Source organism: Pan paniscus, chromosome 1, assembly GCF_029289425.2.
Source record: "Pan paniscus chromosome 1, NHGRI_mPanPan1-v2.0_pri, whole genome shotgun sequence".
NCBI lineage: Eukaryota > Metazoa > Chordata > Mammalia > Primates > Hominidae > Pan > Pan paniscus.
In genome coordinates, this window is record NC_073249.2 from 7,407,013 (window position 1) to 7,429,401 (window position 22,389).

The 22,389-nt window shown below is 37.2% G+C and overlaps 1 protein-coding gene and 1 long non-coding RNA gene across 5 annotated transcripts in view; one reads left to right on the forward strand and one right to left on the reverse strand.

Moving 5' to 3' along the window:
* LOC117977605 (uncharacterized) overlaps positions 1–22,389 on the forward strand; it is a 188,754-nt gene that overhangs the window by 107,549 nt on the left and 58,816 nt on the right. The window contains exon 4 of one of the 3 annotated variants that reach the window (XR_010109141.1): positions 11,439–11,537. The exons of the other annotated variants lie outside the window; for them this stretch is intronic. This is a non-coding gene — a long non-coding RNA (uncharacterized LOC117977605). The remainder of the gene's footprint in view (positions 1–11,438; positions 11,538–22,389) is intronic. 3 annotated transcript variants of the gene reach the window in all.
* The window catches only part of WDR64 (WD repeat domain 64), a 151,341-nt gene that overhangs the window by 63,530 nt on the left and 65,422 nt on the right, over positions 1–22,389 (reverse strand). For both annotated transcript variants that reach the window (XM_055097208.2, XM_034949821.4), the window contains exons 10-11: positions 16,833–16,972; positions 1,817–1,943 (exon numbers count right to left, since the gene is read on the reverse strand). In XM_055097208.2, the coding sequence (XP_054953183.2) occupies positions 1,817–1,943; positions 16,833–16,972 (267 nt within the window). The remainder of the gene's footprint in view (positions 1–1,816; positions 1,944–16,832; positions 16,973–22,389) is intronic.

Genomic DNA, 22,389 nt, shown 5'->3' on the forward strand with positions numbered 1-22,389 from the left:
TCATTCAGAATGGACGTCAACAAATCTTGATATGCTTATGGAAAACTGGCAATCTTCTACTTTTTGGCTAGTTACACTGCTGCTATAGAAATGATGCAGTGCTGAGAAAGAATGTGGAGTCCAGAGTTAGAAGCTCTGATATTGAATCTCAGTTCTATGTTTTAACCTTGTGTCCTGCCACTAGTCAGCTGGGCTGTTTGAGATTCAGTTTCTCCATTTATAAAATAGAAAAAATAATTACTACCTCATATGGTGGCTGTGCAGATCAAATGAAAAAAATAGATGATTGTAATGGTAGTTGTCTTAATAAAAGTAATAATGATAACAACAGTGACAGCAGCAACAAAATACTCTACAAAGCATTTCTAGAACGTGATGCTACTGTCATTGGGATTTAGAGGACTGATGGCTGCTTCATTTGAATCAAAGAATGAATTAAAATCCTAGACATAAGCTTCATGTAATTCTGATATCAAGTTCATGGTTGCAGTAAGTGTCTGCAGTTTTGGTGATTGAACAATACACAGAGCTTTATATTTTTGCAAACAGAGGTGCTATCAGAATGATACAAAATTGGGAAGAAATCTTGATTTTTCTGTCTTCTTTTTCTTTTTCTTCTTTGCCTTACTATTTGAGTCCTTAGTGACTATGATGATAAATGGGATGGAAATGCTAAGCCTAGTAATCAAATATGCAAATTGGGGCACTGAGAGAAAATTTGCTTATAGTCATTAGTATGTTCCTTTTAGAGGAGGTAAAACAGAGAATAGGTGTTTACAACTAAAACTAAGTCCTGTTTTATAATGTGGAAAGTTCTTTATCAAGTATGAAGTGCTAGTTCACTCCTAATCCAGGAAATAAAAACACTGAATGTCAAAAATAATTACATTCTCCACCAGCAGAGATAGCACCAACCTCTTCCCTGCCTTAATTAATCCCACAGGAACTCAGAGCAGCTGGCCAGTGGGAAAATGCTTAGGAAATTCACTCATTTTGGCTTCTAGAAGGAGGACCTACTATTAATATAATGCATTTTTATCCTGAAGCCTAAAGGTATGCGTATAAAAAGTGCTCAACCTAGATGTCTAGCAGGGCCCCTTGTTTCTTTAGTAGGCATGTCTTTCTAAGAGGCCACAAGAAAAATCAGCAACAAATCTGTTGGCATCAGCACTGGGACTCTATCCTCACTCTCCATTGGTCTTCGTCGAGAGGCAAAGGCTGGTGAAGGTGTCAGCACTTTTCCTACTGAGTAGTGACTCGTTATCAGAATGGCATGGGCCCAAATTTCCTCACTGCAGAAAAGGGGCATTGACTCGGTACGCTGGTGCAGCCGCTGTAAAATAGGATCATATTCCTGCTCCAGAGTCAAAACAGAGCTGTGTGTGGAAGCTGGATTTGCCCTATACATAGCAACAAGTTACATACATCCCACTTCTTTGCTTAGCCCAGGCATTTCTTCCTAGGTCCAAGAACTTAAAGCAATAACCTGGTGTTTTCAGATTATTAAAACTATCCTTTCAGGGAGGAATGATAACTATAGAATTACTCAAATAGAACTTTCTTCCTAGGTTCAAGAACTTAAAGCAATAACCAACCTGGTATTTTCAGAAAAGTGCAGTTACACATTTCATTCATCCAGCCACAGAAATATATAGGAAAGAGCAGAATTGAATTAAATATCTACTGTCACGAATCATGGTTTGATAAATTACCCTTCTAGTTTTGTTTTCCTTGTAGTTAGTGCTCAAGTGCTAGTTTTAAAAAAGGTTAAAAATCAAGACATGAGTTTCGTTTGACATTAATTGGGTACACTTACCCGTAATAAGCATGCCATGATTGGCATCATATATCATAGAGTAAATCTGCATGTCTCCTGGTCCTCCCTGGCTGTCATGGAAGACTTGTAATAGTGAAAGAGTTTGTATATCCCACACCCTGAAAACCTGGAAGAATAACAAACACAGTTTACCACTATTTATACTCAACTTTCCCACCCAAGATATTTAGGTGAAGCATTTTCAGTTTGAAATACGCTCTTATAAACTTATACCAAAGTATTACTTATATGATAAGTATGCATTTGCTAAGCTCCAATTTAGTTCTGGGTTGGATTATTGTTCATTAATATCAGAGGAAAATAGCAGCAGTGATTACTTTGCTTAAAGGTATACCTTTAGGAATTGGATTTTTTCTATCATTATAGGGGAGGAACATAGTATTTATTACTCTTTAAGAATGTGGAGGAATAATAAAAGATCATGACTTACTGTTGAATTAAAGTCACATTTCTCTTTGTATTATGGATGAGAAAATAGGGAGAAGACATATTTTACGTGGAAGCTTTCAAATTGCTCTCTTATGACGATGGGAACATCTTACTAAGTGAAGTTACTAAAAACCTCCCTCTCCATTTGCCCAGATATGTAAGAATTATAAAAGCAGTTTTTAGGGATGGTATAGACACACTAGGAGTATGAGAATATAGGTTTTTCAAACTATCCTTTGAGGGAGGAAAGATAACTATATAATTACTCAAATAGAACTTAAGTTGATATCAGAGAATAGAAAGAACAATGAAGTACAAATTCTGCAAAACTAGGTTAAGTCTGTGATCTGAAAGAACTGGTCTTAGCCTCTTCACTATTCTGCTTTTTTAGTAGGTTAGTGGTGTTATTGAATTTCAGAAATAAGTGTTGATTGATCAATAATTACATTTCTTCAGTTGTAGAAGCTGGGGGGAAATTACATTTTCTAGCTCTACGTCAGCCCTTAAATAATATTTTCATGTTATAGTAAATTTATTAACCTATCAATTTGGAGTATTTGTTGAGTAAATGGGTGACCATTAACAGAACTACATGTAAAACTTCAGTAAGTAGTTTAGTTAAGACAGCTACTAACTTCTAATTTGAGGCACTTATAATTGAGTTCATTATAAGTTAATTAGGTTCAAATCTTCACTATTGCTAAGGCAAGTTAGTCCTCATATGTAAGAACACAAAGTTGTCTGGGTCCCGTGACTTGGAGAACATTGGTGAGGAGCTTTTGCTCAAATGTAAACCCTCTGTAGGCTAGTATTATCAGAACTTGTACCATTGAAATTTATTTTCTTTGTTCTAGTGAAAATGCCAATTTTGGAAGAGTAGATAGAACATTGAGCCTTTTCAGCCTTTTGTATCATAAAGTAAACAAGTATAATGGATTATATGAATTTCAATCCAGAGCATAGAATGAGAGACAAGTAGAGGAAGAGACACAAAAGTGGATTCAAGGAATTCACCAAAAAATGTGTTTCTATGCAAACTGTTTTTTATTTTATTGCCTTGGCTAAGGTATGTTCATGGTGGGCAGTCTTTCTGCTGTATGTATATACACTCTGAATTGTAACTGACAAAAAGAACAAGAGACTAGGCAAAGGAGGATTAGGGTTTCAATTCTAGTTCATCACTTAAACTCCTTGAGTCTCAGTTTTCTTGTTTCTTGAATGGCCATGATGACATCAGCACCATTCACCTTATTTAATTTATGTGATTATGTTTTGAAATCTGTGATGTTCTCTATAGAGTTATTATGTTTGCTTTTGCCTTCTTTCTCTTCTTCATTGTGCAGTTCTTCGGGTCTTTCCTGTGTGTTTTAGAGAAGTGGCAGTTGCTGGGCTGTGGGAGGCACAAAAACCTTCTGCGTCATACTGCTCCTACCCTCTAGGGTTTTTTGCTGCCCCTCTCCCTATGTGCCTTCTTTGCTACTGTCATACCGAAGTGTTTTGCATTTCCAAAAACCTTCTTATTCTGGTCTCTGTGCATTCACACAAACTCTTCCTTTCATCTGCAATTTCCTCTCAAAGGCCTTCTCTATCTAGCTAACTCCTACTCTTTTTTTTTTTTTTTTAAACTCTTCCATAAAGAGAACTAAAGAGTTCAGGTCAGAATAGTGCTAAAAGTTTTTGCTTTGATGAACTATTTCTTCTCCAAACACACAGAAAATATATCTTCAAAAAAGCAAAAAGAAACAGCAGGGCTCCAAAGCAAGATATATATCTCTCTAGATCCAAACAAGAGAGAAGCATAAAGCAATGAATGGGCTGAAGCCTGAGACCTGGGTGCTTGGTCTGGAGCAGGCAGTGGCAGCAGAGCAGCTTCTGCAGACAGACAGGACCAGAAGACCTCCATGCCTGGGCTCCACAGCAGAGGTAGCAGCATGTCTTCCAATTCAGAAAAGCAACAGGCTGTGCTCTGTCCTTATGTGGATGTGTAGCTTTTTCAAAGATATGAGACCAGTGAGGGTAGGGCACATCACTTTTTGACCAGGAACTAAAGCAAGGTAACCTCTGGCTCAGGGACGAGAACTATTTCTGAACTGGGACCTGAAGAACCAGGTAGAGGAAAGTGTAGATTGGAAGGAGTGAGCATATAGAGACACACACACACACAGAGAGAGAGAGAGAGAGAGAGAGAGAAAGAGAAAGACAGGCTGGGAGCAGTGGCTCACCGAGGCAGGCGGATCACTTGAGGTCAGGAGTTGGAGACCAGCCTGGCCAACATGGTAAAACTCTGTTTCTACTAAAAATACAAAAATTAGTCGAGCATGGTGGTGCACGCCTGTAATCCCAGCTACTCAGGAGGCTGAGACAGGAGAATCGCTTGAACCCAGGAGGTGGAAGTTGCAGTGAGCCAAGATCGCACTACAGCACTCTAGCCTGGATGACAAAGCGAGATTCCGTATCAAAAAAAAAAAAAAAAAAGAGAGAGAGAGAGACAGAGAACTAAATATTAAAAGGAGACTATACTTTTTAGAAAAATATAGGAGAGGAGGGTATCTTCAAGAACTTCGGAGTTGGAAGAGATTTCTTAAATAAGCACAAAAAGCATAAGCCATAAAAACTTTAAAAATTAAAATTAAAAACTTGCGCTCAACCAAAGCAACAAGCACAAAGACACAAAGTGTAGAAACTACTCAAATGTTCATTGGCCAAGTTAGACAAATAATATGCGCTGCGTTCATACAACAGGATTCCATCAGCATTTAAAACTAATGAACTAGAGCTATATGTAACAACATGAATAAATATCAAAACAGAGTGTTGAGGGAAAAACTGCAGTGGGGTATGTTCATTGTAATATTTATACTATAAATATTATATAAAACATGCAAAATAAAACTATATCAGGGACACTTGCACTAATGCTGTAAAAACATGGTGCTGGTTAAAAATTAACAAAAACTCAAAAAAATTAATCTTTAAACAACTTTCGTTGCACACCCTTCCAATTAGATGCTCTTTCTCTAGATGCCCATGATATAGACATGTGCTGCTTAAGGACAGGGGTATGTTCTGAGAAATGTGTCCTTAGGCGATTTTGTCATTGTGTGAACATCATAGAGTATACTTACACAAACCTAGCTGGTATAGCTTACCATACACCTAGGCTATATGGTATAGTTATATGATCACCATCATATATGCAGTCCATCGTTGACAGAAACGTGGTTATGCAGCATATGACAGTATCTGTCTATATTAATAGCAATTAGCAATTATAATATGATGACTCATTCGGTGGCCTTCTCTACTAGACTATAACTCTCGGGGGAAGAACCACAGCCTATTTGACTCTTTTTTTTCCCAATGTCTTATGTATTCTGTTTAGCTTGATTGGTTAGTCAGTTTTTGGTCTTATTCTCTGTCTTGGTCAAATAGGAATTTATATGGCTTCGCATTGTACAGACAATACATTTTAAATTTAATAAATCAATTAATAAATAGGACAGCCTCAGAAAACTAATCTATTTACTTTATTCTTAGGTGTTCACAATATATTAGTTGCTTTGGGGAAAGACAGTAGTGATATTTGTGAAGCCCAAATATCTGAGAGAGGTTAATTCAGAAAGTTTATTTTGCCAAGGTTGAGGACACATGCCCATGACATAGCCTCACTCAGGGGGTCCTCATGACATGTACCCAAGGTGGTCGGGGCACAGCTTGGTTTTATACATTTTAGGGAGACATGAGATATCAATTAGTATATGTAAGATGTACATTGGTTAAGTCCGGAAAGGCAGGACAGCTCAAGCAGGAAGGAGGCTTCCAGGACACAGGTAGGTAAGAGACACAGGTTGCATTCTTTTAAGTTTCTGATGAGCCTTTCCTGGGAGGGCAATCAGATATGCATTTATCTCAGTGAGCAGAGGGATGACTTTGCATAGAATGGGAGGCAAGTTTGCCCTAAGCAGTTCCCAGATTGACTTTTCCCTTTAGCTTAGTGATTTTCAGCCCCCCAAGGCTTACTTTCCTTTCACGTATTAATTAGGCTCTAGTCTTCTTTCACTTATTCCCCTAGAGGTTGTCAGTGTTCTTATGACAGGTATTAGTGATGCAAAGCTTGGGAGGACAGAAGTGGAGCCAGGTCAGCACTGAGGGGGTTTAGGAAGAAAACCAAGGGCAGAACATGGCAGAAGCAGACTAAGTTGGTATAAAAGGAGACTGAGTGGCTTTACGACAGAGATATGTCATTAAGACTTGTAGAGAAAATCAAGGAGGACAGGTGGCTTCTACTAAAGAGGCCAGGGCAGAATGGAACATTCATAAGTTATAAATTAAATATTACATACATATATGTATATAAGTAATAAATTAAATATTATATTCATATAATATGTGCATATATGTATATATGCATTATGTATAATATATGAATTATATGCATATAAACTGAAATTATTTTAAAAATTTATCTTCTAGTAGCAGTAAAAATAATAATGATGATTCTCTTCTCTTCTCTTCTCTTCTCTTTTCTTTTCTTTTTTTTGAGACAGAGTTTTGCTCTTGTCGCCCAGGCTGGAGTGCAATGGCATGATCTCGGCTCACTGCAACCTCCATCTCCCGGGTTCAAGTGATTCTCCTTTCTCAGCTTCCCGAGTAGCTGGTATTACAGGCACCTGCCACCACACCCAGCTAATTTTTGTAGTTTTAGTAGAGACGAGGTTTCACCATGTTGGCCAGGCTAGTCTTAAACTCCTGACTTCAGGTGATCCATCCACCTTGGCCCCCCAAAGTGCTGGGATTACAGGTGTGAGCCACCGTGCCCGGCCAATAATGATTTTCAGATAAATTGGGAATGGAGTGAGATGGAGGGATTTTTTTAACAATGGGAAAAACATTCAACTATAAGGTTGATTAAGTGTTTTGAGGGTAATTTGTAATTGAAGTCACTTATCACAAAATATCAAAGAAAAGGACAAGAGAAAGACTTCTGGAGCCTTTTGTAAGAATTAATAAATAATGATGAAGTAGAAGAAGTTTGAAAATATATAAATGTGTGTACCCGAAGTGAGGGTTGTTTTGATTCAACTGTATTTCCCGGCATTTCTTCCTGCAAACTTTATGCCAATTATTATTGTCCAAATGTATTAATAAAGTATCTGGGTTTTGTTTTTTGTTTTTTTGTTTTTTTTTTTTTTTGACAGAGTTTCACTCTTGTTGCCCAGGCTGGAGTGCAATGGCACCATCTCAGCTCACTGCAACCTCTGCCTCTCAGGTTCAAGTGATTCTCCTGCCTCAGCCTCCCAAGTAGCTGGGATTACAGGAGCCCGCCACCACGCCTGGCTAATTTTTGTATTTTTAGTAGAGACGGGGTTTCACCATGTTGGCCAGGCTGGTCTCAAACTCCTGACTTCAAGTTATCCACCCACCTCAGCCTCCCAAAGTGTTGGGATTACAGGTGTGAGCCACTGCGCCCAGCCAGGTATCTGTTTTTTGATGGGTGTTTATTATAGAGTGACTAGAGCAGAATGTCTGATTTATAAGAAGATACATTAACAAGCCATACAAAATTCATTATACATCAAATAATTATGAAATTCTAGCCTAGGTGTTACAGATACAAAGATTAATAGAAGCCCTGTTGTTCTTGAGTAGATCTAAGTCTTGCCAGGAGAGTAGATAGATGACAAATGGTGATACTGCATTGTAAGAAACACTTGAATAGAAGTTTGAGCATTATTCCATAATGAAAATTGTACCAGTAGAAATCTTTAGAATTAGTATCACAGTATCATTTAGATAGAGCAAGGGGTCTGGGGAATTCACCATTTTCTGATTGTAAAGGAAAGTCAGAATTTGGCCTGCCTTTCTAATTTTACCCAATGGCTACAAGAGGCTAATGAGATTTTTAGTCCCCAAATAAATCAAATCAGGGTCACTCAATTGATTACATGATTTTACCTTAAGGAGCCTGAAGATATATGAGATTATGAAACTCTTTTGAGAGTTAACATAGTACTACATACAAATGGTACATTTGAAAATCAGGGTACGTATGACAGTATGACAGTACAGTATAAATGGCAGGCACTCAACACTGTTTAGGAAATTCAATGCTAAATGTATTTATTAAGTTCTTACACATTACTTAATAAGAAAAAATATTTTTAGCACTGTATGTAGAACTAAACCTATTAATTTTATCATCTTGTTTTCACATTTTTCCTGTGTGATAACTGGCAAATAGAAAATGAAGACATCCAGCATGTCTTTAAAAATTAACTTTTTAATTACCAAACTAATGTACCTAGTACACAGATTCAAACAGTACAGAAACGAAAGTCCTCCTCCCCACCTACCACTTAACTCTGGACTCCTCAGTCCCACTCCTTAGGTAATAATTGTTGGAAGATACCACCTCAGGAGGCAGACTATCTCAGTTGAATCCTGACTCACCTCCAATAACTGTGTGCACTTGGGCAAATCTCTTGACTTCTCTGAGCCTTAGTTATCACACTTGTAGGGAGAATACTACCAGTACCTATCTCAACCTATCTCATAGGGTCGTTATGAACGTTAAATGAGTTCATACATATAAAGAGCTTACATCTATGTTAGGACATATTTATGTACTTAGATTTATCTCATTCTTTTTTTTTTTTTTAAGAGACGAGGTATCTCTATGTTGCCCAGGTTGGTCTTGAACTCCTGAGCTCAAGTGATCCTCCCGCTTCAGCCTCCTGCATAGCTGGGACTGCAGGCATGCACCACTGTACCTGGCTTTGTCTCATTTTTTAATGGCTGAATAGTATTCTGTTTGTGAATGCTCCATAATTTATTGTAATTAGTTCCCTGTTCATATGTATTATATTTCTTTATTTTCTTTTATTAAAGCAGTAGTGAACCTCTTTGCACATATATTTTTGTAAAGTACACTGGCTTTGTAAAGCAATATAGATATAACTGAATGATAAATTCCTACAAATAGAATGTTTGTGTCAAAGGTTGTGAATATTTTGAGTTTTGAGAGATATACCAGATCAACCTTGCCTTTTGAGAAGATTACAGGCAGTTTGATAACTTCCTGATTTCAAGTTGCACAATCAAGTTCAATTTTCCCAGTCCAATTTACCAGGAAAATTGAACTTGATGTCTGTGTCATTCCTAGGTTTGGTCATCAAAGATTTGGGGCAGCTATGCTTTATTTACTCAACTAGATTTTTAGCTTCTTTTTGACAAAGATTACATCAAAATATAAATAGGCACAGAGCCTAATGCACTCTCAAGCATTTAGCAGGGGGTCATATATTGGTTGACATATTAATGCAGTAGAAAGTTGGGATTCCTAGTTGTACAGCCCTGAGACACAGTTTACCAGCCAAGAAACAATGCAAGGGAACCACATTTTGTGAGAGATAAAAGGTTAATGTCAATAGAATACCCAGATAGTTACCTTAGGGAGGCTGTAGTGAATATGTGTATGTGTGTGTGCAAGGGGTCTGAAAGCTGGTAGAGGTGTCTAGAGAAAGTCTAGAGGATAAAATAAAGACACTCAGAAACACAATAAAAATTACAAAGGAAAGAGTCCCAAAGGGCAACAATCACAAACAGCCTGCCTCATCTTAAGCAAATGTGCAATCATAGCTAAGAGCTCCTGGTTATAGAAGTGTGATAGCCACACTCAGAAGGAAGCCTCATATAGGGACTGCTTCCTGGTCTTGGTAGGCATGTTTGCTCCCAGGACTCAGAGCTATCCGCAGGGTCTTCCTTTGAAAGTTGTCAAGGAGCTGTCCTGGGTGATGAACTAAAGAAAAAGCAACAAGACCTGCACATAAGCAAAAAGTATTGCAAGTTGAGAACTGAATTCCAAAGCATGTGCCCTCACCCCTTTTTTCTTAGTTTTTATTTTTTCTTCCTAGATGGCCACTCACATTTTATGTTTTATAATACATAGTATATTTGTCTTCCCCAGAAAATTTTCCTACAGTCACTCAGGAAAGTTTTGAAACAAGTCTTACTCTTAAGAACGTTGCAAACAGTTTACTCAAAAGGGAATGTCCCAAGCCGCAGAATGAGGACAAAAGGTAGTAAAATATGAAGGCAATGAAACCAGGTTCTCAATCATGGATGTTTCCAATTATCAAAGAAACAAGAAAAATAAGTATTTGAACTTGCATCATTTACGATAATCCCATACAAACAGAAAGCACAAGGAACTAAAGCAAGGAAAGATTTCAAATTTTTAAAACTTGAAGGTAACATTTTAAAAGGTTAGTTTTTCTATCTCCAGGTTTATTTCAAATTTACACATTTCTCACTCACCAAAAGGAAAAAAAACTCAATTTTTATCTTAGTGAAGGCTTTGGGCATGACATGATATTTCACTTAGATGTAAAGGATATATAGGATGTCTGGGAATGGGAGGAGAATTGTTTCAGACAAAGACGGGAATGCACAAAGCCTTTGGAGAAGAATTTGGTAAGGCTTGGAATTTCTGAAGCCAAACAAAGCTGAAAAGATATTCTTGTTCCAGACCCTAGAGAACCTTAAGAACTAGAAAAAATAATCTGAACTTTATTTGTAAGGCATGAGGGGCCTTTGAATATATGTGAGAAGGCAATGATAAGGTTATAAATGGGTTGGAGGAGGATCAACATGGCAGTACAATATCTGGATGGTTTGGGGAGAGAAGAAACTGAAGATAAGAGGTCTACAAGTGCTTTCTAATGGGCCACCTGCAACTGGGAGCCCCTTGGTGGATGGGTCTGAACTAAGGCCATGACTCTGGGAGGAAGAATGAGGTAATTTACAGGAGACACATTTCAGAGACTTCAAACTGACCAGTGGCAAGGCTTACAGAGATAGAAGGATCAAAGGTGACTTTGAAGTTGGATTATGGCTCTCTGGGAAACAAATGATACCATTAACAGTTAGAGGAAAATCAGAAGTAAGGAAGAGAAGACTTGAAGTAGAAAATAAATTCAGTTTTAGGTAGGCAGAATTTTTTTAAAAGATAACTGCCTTTGAAGATATGCACACTCACAATCTAGTCAAACTGCCTTTTCTCAGGTTTCTACATACCACTTCCAAAGTGAAAATGTACGAAAATTAGCAACTTTTACATACATTTGTAATCTGTTATAAATCATCAAAGTATGTAAATTTCTCCCCTTCATAGAAAAAAAAAAAAAGAAGAGAATCAGCCTTTTGGTCAATAGAACTGTGCTTGAGAAGGTTTCCAACCATTGCTCCCATTGGTTTTGCTGATGAAATGAAAGTAAGTGAAGATTATATTTGTCTCTGCATTTTTCAACATTCGTCAATTCTTCTTCAGGTGTAATAGATGTGGCACATCTGTTCAATACTTGGGCTCTGTGACTAGACATTTAGCAGTTGGGGAAGAAAGTAATATCCTGGTGGAAAGACTGCAAAATTAGGAGAAAGAATAAAAATCTTGCTATTTTAAGAGCTTAGGAAAAGGCATGTAGTGGGCACACAACTATGCATGGTGATTTATATGCTTTCTGCTTAATGTGATGAAAGCTAATTTATATGAAAGAGTTTGAAGGGTTGTTGTCTGTTCCCTTTTCTGTAAATAATAATATAGCTTCAATTAAAAAAACCAAAAACATGTATGTGCCTAGTTTGCTTTTTTTTTTTTCTTCTTTTTTGAGACTGAGTCTCGCTCTATTGCCCAGGCTGGAGTGCAGTGGTGCAATCTCGGCTCTCTGCAACCTCCACCTCCCAGGTTCAAGCGATTCTCCTGCCTCAGCCTCCCAAGTAGCTGGGGTTACAGGTGCCTACCACCATGCCAGGCTAATTTTTGTAGTTTTAGTAGCGACAGGGTTCCACCATGTTGGCCAGGCTGATCTTGAACTCCTAACCTCAAATAATCCACCCACCTCAGCCTCCCAAAGTGCTGGGATTACAGGCATGAACTGCGGCACCCAGCCCAGTTTGCTCTTCTTTCTGCCTAAATTGCCCTTTTCCTTTTCCTAGATCTTCACGGGGCTGGTTCCCCTGATCATTCAGGCTTCAGCTTTTATGTCACCTCCTCAGAGGTGAGATTCAATCACACTGCACCACTATGTTTTCTATTTCTTTTCTTTTCTTTTTCTTTGTTTTTGTAGAGATGGGGTCTTGCTATTTTGCCTAGGCTGGTTTTGAACTCCTGGCCTCAAGCAATCCTCCTGGCTCAACCTCCCAAAGTGCTGGGATTACAGGTTTGAGCCATTACACCCAGCCCTGTGTTTCCTATTTCTTACCATACTTATCATACTGTTTTCTTATGTACTTGTTACTTTGCTTGTTTGTTTGTCTCTTCCCCTAGCATGTCAACTTTCTCATTGCAGGGCCCTGGTCCTCCTTGTTCAATGCTTTGTCCCTAGAACTCAGAACTCAGAACAGTATCTAACACAATAGACACTCAATAAATAAATAGGTATTTGTTAAATAACCAAATGAATGACCTCCTTTCATCTTTATAATGGCCCTCGGGGCTAAACATTCCTACATTTACAGATGAAGAAACCAAATGGAAAGATATTAAGTAATTTTCCCAAGTGGTGCTACTGAGATGCATGAATGAGTATCATCTTAATACACTCATTACATTTAAAAGAAATAGGAAAGATTCTCTCTTCTGTCTCTTCATCTCTGAGCATGAATGATCTCAACTTTTGCTAGAAAGATATCTTATTTCTCTTTAAATTATCTGTAGGAGACTCCAGGTCTCAATCATAACATGTTTTTAGTTTTAGTGTCTCAAAACCTTCACTGTCTTTCCAGTACTACTTAAAAAAATTAAAATTTCCTAAGCCGGGCACGGTGGCTCACACCTGTAATCCCAGCACTTTGGGAGGCTGAGGCAGGTGGATAACCTGAGGTCAGGAGTTCGAGACCAGCCTGGCCAACATGACAAAACCCTGTCTCTACTAAAAATACAAAAATGAGCTGGGCATGGTGGCAGGAGCCTGTAATCCCAGCTACTTGGGAGGCTGAGGCAGGAGAATAGCTTGAACCTGGGAGGCAGAGGTTGCAGTGAGCTGAGATGGTGCCATTGCACTCCAGCCTGGACAACAAGAATGAAACTTCGTCTCAAAAAAAAAAAACTTCGTCCTTATTACAAAGTAATGTATATTTACTATTTAAAAAAACAAAGAGAAAACAAAAGAAAAAAATCCATCCATGTATATCCACAATCTTGTTAGCCTCACTAAAACATCTTGCTATTAATCATTTCCAATAACATATGATAGACACGTTGTTTTAAAATTGATTTAAAATTGATTACTTACATATTATTGTATTTTATATATTATTTAGATATTTTCATATGACTATTCATTTACATAATGTTGAATGTCTATGTGATATTTCTATTGTATATGAGGATACAGCATAATTTACTGAATCAAAGCCTTTTTTTCCTCTTGAATTTTACTTTATTGGTACATCACCCTAATTATCTCTCTTTTTCAACTGCAATATTGAAGTGTAATCTACTTACCTTAAAACTCACCCGTTTTTAGTGTAAGGTTCTGTGAGTTTTAGTCAATTTAAATAGTTGTGCAACCATTATCATAATCTCTTTTTTTAAAGATGGTGTCTCACTATGTTGCCCAGGCTGGTCTTGAACTCCCGGGCTCAAGCGATCCTCCCACCTTGACCTCCCAAAGTGCCAGGATTACAAGCATGAGCCACTACATGCAGTCCCTTGCTCTTTTCTTAAAAATTAATTTTATTAATGTATTTTTTAACCCTATATAGCCAAATTATTATCACCTCAATATATAATCAATATAAAAACGATTGGCCCAGTGCCATGGCTCAGGCCTATACTAGTGCTTTGAGGCAGGAGGCTCACTTGAGCCCAGAAGTTCGGGCAACATAGCAAGACCCCATCTCTACCAAAAATTTAAAAATTAGCAAATTAGACAGACCTGAAAAAAAAAAAAGAGAGCTCTCTACAAAAAATAAAAATAATTAGCTTCGTATGGTGGCCCCCACCTGTAGTCCCAGCTACTGGGGAGGCTGAGGTGGGAGGATCCCTCGAGCCCAGTAGGTCAAGACAGCAGAGAGCCCCGAGGCTGCTATGAGCCCCATTGCACCATGCCATTGTACTCTAGCCCGGACGACAGAGCAAGATCCTGTCTCAAAAAATTGAGAGTTTTTTTTGGAGTGGGGGGATAGTGAATCTTTGGAGTCTTGTGTATTTTACACTCACAGCGGACCTCAATTCGGACTAGCCATGTTTTAAAAATTTGTGGCTACCTCATTGGCAGGTGAGGGCTGCTGGCCTGCTGGAGAATCCTGCAGGTCAGGTCACGTCCTCAGCTGTGAACTGGAGGAGGCAGGTGCCGGGTGCATTTTCCTCTCTAGCCTGGGAGGAACCCCTCAAAGGTCCTTAGAGTCTTTCCCTTGTGGTTGCACATGGCAAGCATGGGCTCCAGGGAGATTCGCATAGTTCCGTGAGCATGGAGGGAACGACTGGGCCTTGGAGATCCCGATTGCTTCCATCGAAGGGTTTTGCATCGGGTAGAGGGTGTATGAGGGGTAGGGGGTGTACGAGGAGGGAGGTGCGGGGCTGGGGGTCGTGGAGGGAAAGCAACCAGGCTTTTTTCTTTCCCTTCCCTTCCCTCTTTCATATCCTTTCTGTACTTCCTGTTTCCTCCCTATTTTCTTGTTTTTCTTTTTTCCTTCTTAAATCAATATAAGCAATAGTGCATTGAGCATCCTTTAATACAGATCTTTGCACACTCATCTAGCTTTTTATTAGAACAAATACGCAGGAAGTTTTTGCCAGTTTTATTTCCACCCAGCAGTATGTAAACCTGTCTGTGTTCTTAAACCTTTGCCCTTCACTCCACTTTCTTTCCCCTACTGACTTGCTAAAGATTTTTGGTATTTGTTCAAGGATATTTTTCCAATTTCTCTGCTTTTTATTGCATTTTTGCCCCCTGCCCCCGCTGTCTGCCTTTAACTTTTTTTATGAGTATAGGGAGGCAGGCTGAGGAAGGGCAAATACGGGATTGACCACACTTCGGCACTAGATAGCTCTGTGACCTTGTGTAAGTGATTTGGATGTCATTTTCCCTGACATGTGTAAAATGGGGAGAATTACTTTGTAGGGTTGTTATTAGCATCAATGAGTTGCATATGTAAAATACGTAGCACAGCGCCTGGCACTTAAGCACTCAATAAATGGTAGTTATTATAATTTACAGAAAGTTTGAATGTTTATTTAGTCATATTTACTTTCTCCTTAGTCATAGGAGCTATGCTTAGGAATTACCCAAAAGTTATAAGACTATTCACCTATATTTTCTTCTGGAAATCTAGAATTTCTATGGTTTTGTATTTTAAATTTAAAATCTTTAATTCATATGTAATGTATTGTGCTGCATATTATGAAATCATGATCTGATTACATCTTTCTTTCTTTATGGCTAATCAGTTTTCCCAACACTTATTGAACAAACCATCCTTTGCTCACATATTTGAAACATTATTTCTGTCCTATACAAAATTCCCACATAGACATAAACTAATTCCTGCATTTTCTCCTTTGCTTCATAGATGTGATTATTTCTGCATTGACTATTGCTCTGTTTTATTTATTTTGGCTTTATGATATGCTTTAATATTGGACAGGGAAAGTGCCATCTCATAATTATATCTTCCAAAGTTTCTAGGATATTCCTATATACCAGTATTTTTACATTAACTTTAAACTTGGCAAGCTGACACTTAAGTAATTCTGACTAGCAATAAATAAATATATTAATCTGATGGAGAATATCTTACAGCACAATATTTCCATGTAGGAACATAGTATGTCCCTTAATTTGTATTCTTAAACACAGTAAAACTTCAGAGTTATCTTAATGTTAGTAGTGAATATTGCCTATTAAGTTTATTCCTAGGTATTGCATATTTTTTACTCTTGTGAATGCTATCTCTTTGACCTTTTTTCCTCACAAATTATTGTTCTTATATAGACATTTATTTATTTATTTCCTTTTTTACTTTTTAGAAATTTTTATTTTATTTTATTTTTAAGTTGCTATTGCAACGAGCCACCTTATGGAATTTATCTATTCCTACACTGAAAGTTGATTTTATTGATCTTTTTTCAAGCAGGTAATCCCATTATTTGCAAATATAATTCAGTCTCCTAATTCTAATATTTATAACGTTTTTTGTTGTATTACATTGGTTAGAATGTTTCAAACACTGTTTAATAACAGCAACAATAACAGAAATCCTCATTTTTTCCTAATATTCCTATCTATTGAAAGGCCTCTTATGTTTTACTTTTGAGGGTAAAATTTGCTATCTTTTCAATATTGTTTTTCTTTTACACTTGTTTTTAAACATGTTCTTACTTGTGCTATAATCAATAGAAAGAGAGAACATTGGCTTATCATTTCCTTTTCCATACTGACAATATTTTTCTCAATGATTCAATGACTATCATTTATTTCAGTCAAAAATTGTATCATCCCTATGCCTTCCAACAGATAATTTTACGGAAAAAACTAGTTTTGTTTTGTTATTTTCTTTTTGTTACCTTTGCAGAGGAAAGGCTGACCACATGTTGATCTTTTTCATTGGTTACGATCTCGGTGATACTGAACATGTGTCCCACAAGTTTCCCCACTGGCTTGGTGCTGATATTGGGGTGCCACAACCGGATGACTTTATCATCTCCTGAAAAGGAGGACAGGGAAAGATTGTTTGTTTTCTGAAGTGGTCAGAGTTTCAAATGTATCTCTCACTGTATCATACCCGTATCTTTCTTCTAACAGCAAATCACAGTCCGTTTCTGGCAGGATGCATTATTCTGTGATTGATGTGCTAAGGGGCTGGCCTTGGTTTGGATCTGCTGCTTCTTGTGAAGGCTGTTTTGTAAAGACTGTATTTACATACACAAATGTGAATTCTCATAAATATTTTATGAGTTCTTTTCTTGACTCAATCCTTTCCTATACATTCATACATTAATGTATTATTTATACTTTATTTACTTCCAAAAATATTTAAGGCAGCTGTTCTTTTGTTTTCATTCTTAAATTATGAAAACATTATAATAATGAAAGAAATCAAGGACGGAGGAAACTGCACTTAATCTTCACCATTATAACAAATCAACTGTTGTCATTTTTCCGTCTTCCCTTCTAGCATGTATTCATAGGCATATATAATTTATGTGTAGTTACTACCATAGAATAAATATGGTTTTTTAATTGCTAAAAATCATAGAAGGGTATAATTTTTATAAAAATGTCTTTTCCTCCACAATCTCTAACTCCCTGTGAGAAATCAGTGTTAACTTTTTAAAAATATAAATTAGATATATTTCTAGATACATATTTATACCCACTACTTTTTTTTATTTAGGAAAGGCCATGAGCTCATGCCCGCATAATTATCCTTTTAGTTACTATTTCAGAATTTCTTAACCCCTTGTCCATTGATTAGTCCACTAATTCTAGTTTTTTACTTTATTCAACAATACTGCAACGAATGGTTATTGTACTTCTGTGGTCTTTTTTTCCTTTTGGATTATTTACTGTGGATAAAGTCCCAAGTGTGGTATCATTATGTTACAGGCTATATACATTTTTATCACTTTTAAACATATTGCTAGCTTACTTTCCAAAATGGCTGTACTAAATCCCAAGGCCATCAATGATATATTCTGTCAGTTTCATTAAATTCTGGCCAGCACGTGAATATTGTCATGATTTAAAATGTCTGCTATGTTAGTAGGTCTAAATGATACCTTATTTTTAATTACATTTTATGATACCTAATGCTGTTGGGTATTTTTTCCCAAATATATCTGCTAATTGTATCTTCTTCTTCTGTAAATTTTTTGACTATATCCTTTAGCCATGATCTGTTGGAATTTTGATAGCACTGAAAATAAAAGTTGAACCAAGAATGTATTATCATATGTACACACACACACACACAGTTTTATGAAAAAACTGGCTACATGTTCACCAAAACCATATCCTCTCTTCCTGGATACACATTTCCAGGCTCCTTTGCAGTTAGGCGTGATCAGATTACTGAGTTTTAGCCAGTGAATTCTGAGAGCTGATTTTAAACTTTACATTTTCATTGTGTCTGACCCATTCACATTTTGGGAGTTATTTTTTACAGTAGCCAGCATTACTTAAACCAATGTGCAGCTGTAATCTAATTATGTTTCCAAAAAGAATAAAAACTGTAATCATTTACAAAATATAGAATATTTTTAAGATATTAAATTTTATATTTCACAAATAGTTCTTTAAATGTCATCCTGGAAACTGAGTCATAAAAACATCAAAGAACTTCAAACTGGGATCCTAGAAGTTGCATAATCCAACTTTCTTATCTCACAAAAGAAAGAAACTAACTCCCAAAGATTAAGTAATTTTAATTGAATGATTTAATTTAATTATTTAAATGTGATTTGTACATCTGAGAAAATGGAATTGAGTTAGTAATACAACAAAGCATGCCTAAGCACCTTACATATTACCAAGGACCTTTAGGCTACTAGACAAAAAGGCTGTATAAAGGCATTATAACCTAAGTTATAATTTATGTATAACCTAAATTATTAACAGTCATAATTTACATTTAAAAAGCCTAAAATTCAAAATAGTCATTTTACATTCTTCACAGAATTAGAAGAAACTATTTTAAAATTTAAGTGGAACCAAAAAAGAGCCTGAATAGCAAAGACAGTCCTAAGCAAAAAGAATGAAGCTGACGGCATCACACTACCCCACTTCAAACTATACTACAAAGCTCCCGTGACCAAAACAGCATGGTGCTGGTACGAAAGGAGACACATAGACCAATGGAACATAATAGAGATCTCAGAAATAAAACCACACATCTACAACCAGCTGATTGTCAACAAACCTGACCAAAACAAGCAATGGGGAGAGGATTCCCTATTTAATAAATGGTGCGGGGAGAACTGGCTAGCCACATGCAGAAAACTGAAATTGGACTCTTTTCTTACACCTTATACAAAAATTAACTCAAGATGGTTTAAAGACTTGAATGTAAACCCCAAAACCATAAAAGCCCTAGAAGAAAATCTAGGCAATACCATTCAGGACACAGGCGTGGGCAAAGACTTCATGACAAAAACACCAAAGGCAATAGCAACAAAAGCAAAAATTGACAAATGCACAGCAAAAGAAACTATCATCAGAGTGAACAGACAACCTACAGAATGGGAGAAAATTTTTGCAATCTATCCATCTGACTAACATCTAATATCCAGAGTCTATAAGGAACTTAAACAAATTTACTAGAACAAAAACTACCCCATTAAAAAGTGAACAAAAGACATGAACAGATACTCCTGAAAAGAAGACATTTATGTGGCCAAAAAACATATTAAAAAAACTCAACATCGTTGGTCATTGGAGAAATGCAAATCAAAACCACAATGAGATACCATCTCATGCCAGTGAGAATGGTGATTATTAAAAAGTCCAGAAACAACAGATGCTGGCAAAGTTGCGAGAAAAAGAAATGCTTTTACAGTGTTGGTGGGAGTGTAAATTAGTTCAACCACTGTGGAAGGCAGTGTAGCAATTCCTCAAATATCTAGGGACAGAAATACCATTTGACCCAGCAATCCCATTACTGGGTATATACCCAAAGGAATACAAATCATTCTATTATAAAGATACGTGGCTGCGTATCTTAATTGCAACACTATTCACAATAGCAAAGACATGGAATCAACCCAAACGCCCATTGATGATAGATTGGATAAAGAAAATGTGGTACATATACACCATGAAATACTGTGCAGCCATAAAAAGGAACAAGATCATGTCCTTTGCAAGGATGTGGATGGAGCTGGAAGCCGTTATCCTCAGCAAACTAACACAGGAACAGAAAACCAAACACTGTATGTTCTCACTTATAAGTGGGAGCTGAACCTTGAGAATGGACACATGGACTCACGGTGGGGAACAACTCACATTCACTGGGTGGTGGGGAAGAGAGAGGATCAGGAAGAATAGCTAATGGATCCTGGACTTAATATCCAGGTGATAGGTTGATCTGTGCAGCAAACCACCATGGCACATGTTTACCTATGTAACAAACCTGCACATCCTTCACATGTACCCTGGAACTTAAAATAAATTTGAAGAAAAAAAAGAAAATAAATAAAATTTTAAAACCCAAAATAGTAATTCTAGTTAATCTGGTATTATATATTGGGCCACCCATTAGGATGTATTTCCTGATGTATATTGGATTTTTATTTTGATAGATTATCCACACTGAAAGGGCATGTCAGGTATGGAGGGATAATTAGGTGACTTGTTAGTTGGGTATTTATAAACCAGGCAAATTTGATAGATGCTTCCATAATTCTACGATTATTTTATTGGGCCTCATGAAAAAGCATAGTATTTTTCTCTACCTTTTTTCTCTTCTTCGAGTATCCCAATCCATCCATCAAGTCTCAGCATAGCTTTTCCTCCAATAATATTCCAGAATACTTCCATATTCTTCAAACCTGAGTGCCCTACCTATGTGCCTCCTTCATCCCCATCATCCTTCATAGTTAATTATTTGTCTGGACCACTATTAGACTCCAGGTGCCTTGAGGACAGGACTTGTTGTTGTTTACTGTCACATATAATCTATAGTAAGAATTCAAAAGATATGTTTTGAACCACTTCAATAACTTCATTGTTGGGATGATGAATCACAGCTCAGAGGTTTAACTATCAAGTGCCCAAAGAAGGGAAAAACATGTATTCAAACAAAAAAATGGATCTTCATTGAATGTTCATCTAATTTTTTTGGAAGGTCATTTGTTCATTTCAGAGGCTCTCACTTCTTGGAGTGTTATTAAAGGCAGGCTGAAAAAAACTCATTGCATAGCTGATTCTTGGTTTCCATTTCTTAAGAATTGCAATTGAGTGAATTCATTCCGTCCCAAATTTGTATATTGAAGCCCTAGCCCCAACACGATGGTGTTTGGAAATGGGGGGCCTTTGGGAGATAATTAGGTTCCAATGAGGTAATGAAGGTGGGCCCTCATGATGGGATTAATGTCCTTATTAGAAGAGACACCAGCTCCTGCTGCCCCAACCCACCCTCTCTCCCCTCTCTCTCCCTGCCATTTGAGAACATGGAGAGAAGGCAGATGTCTACAAGCCAGGAAGAGAGCCCTCGCCAGAAACTGACAATGCTGGCACCTTGATCCTGCACTTCTAGCCTCCAGAAAATTTCTGTTGCTTAAACCTTTCTGCTTATGGTATTTTGTTAAGGCAGCTCAAGTTGGCTAAAACATCAAACAAGATATTTTAGGGGTTGTGGTTAATGAGGAAGTGGAATATTTTCTTAAATTTCAAACTTCCATGCTGCCCTTATTAACAGCAAGAGAGAAAAATCTCTTGAGAAGTTAACTGTGCACTTAGAAGTTTTTTTAAATCTATGCTCCCCCTTCTCTTCTGATTCCTTTGTGCCCTTAGTATTTTGCAAGATGTGAAGGATACAAGGAAATTCTAGATATCGTTCCTGCCCAAGGTCTACTTTTTCAGAAGACCCAGGTTTACACCCTTTCAGACTTAGTTTGGTTATTACTCTCCGCAGCGCCTTCCCTAATCACCTTCCTCTGCCCTAAACGGAGTTCAGACTCCTTCTTCTGTGTTTTTACTGTGCTTTCTTCAGCTTTCTTTTACAGCACTAATAATTGTCTGTTTACCTATCTGTTTACCCATTATCTGGTGAGCCTAGTAGTTCTCACTGATAGCAGTGTTTGGCAACTAGTAAGTGCTTAATACATGTTTGCTAAGTAAATGAGTTGGCTTGTAGAGTCACTCATGAAGTGGTTAAGGACACGTATTTTGAGCGAATCATATTTGATTTGAAACCTGGCTCTATCCCTTAACTAGCTTTATGACTTTGAGTAAGTTGCTTTGCCGCTCTGCATCTGAGTTTTCTTATCTATAAAATGGGGATAAATGGAACTTAACATCATAGTTTTATTGTGAAGATTGAGTGGAGTTGTAAATGTGTAACTGAACAGTTTCTGGACCGTAAACTAACAATTACTATTACTATTATTCTAAGTTCCTACAATG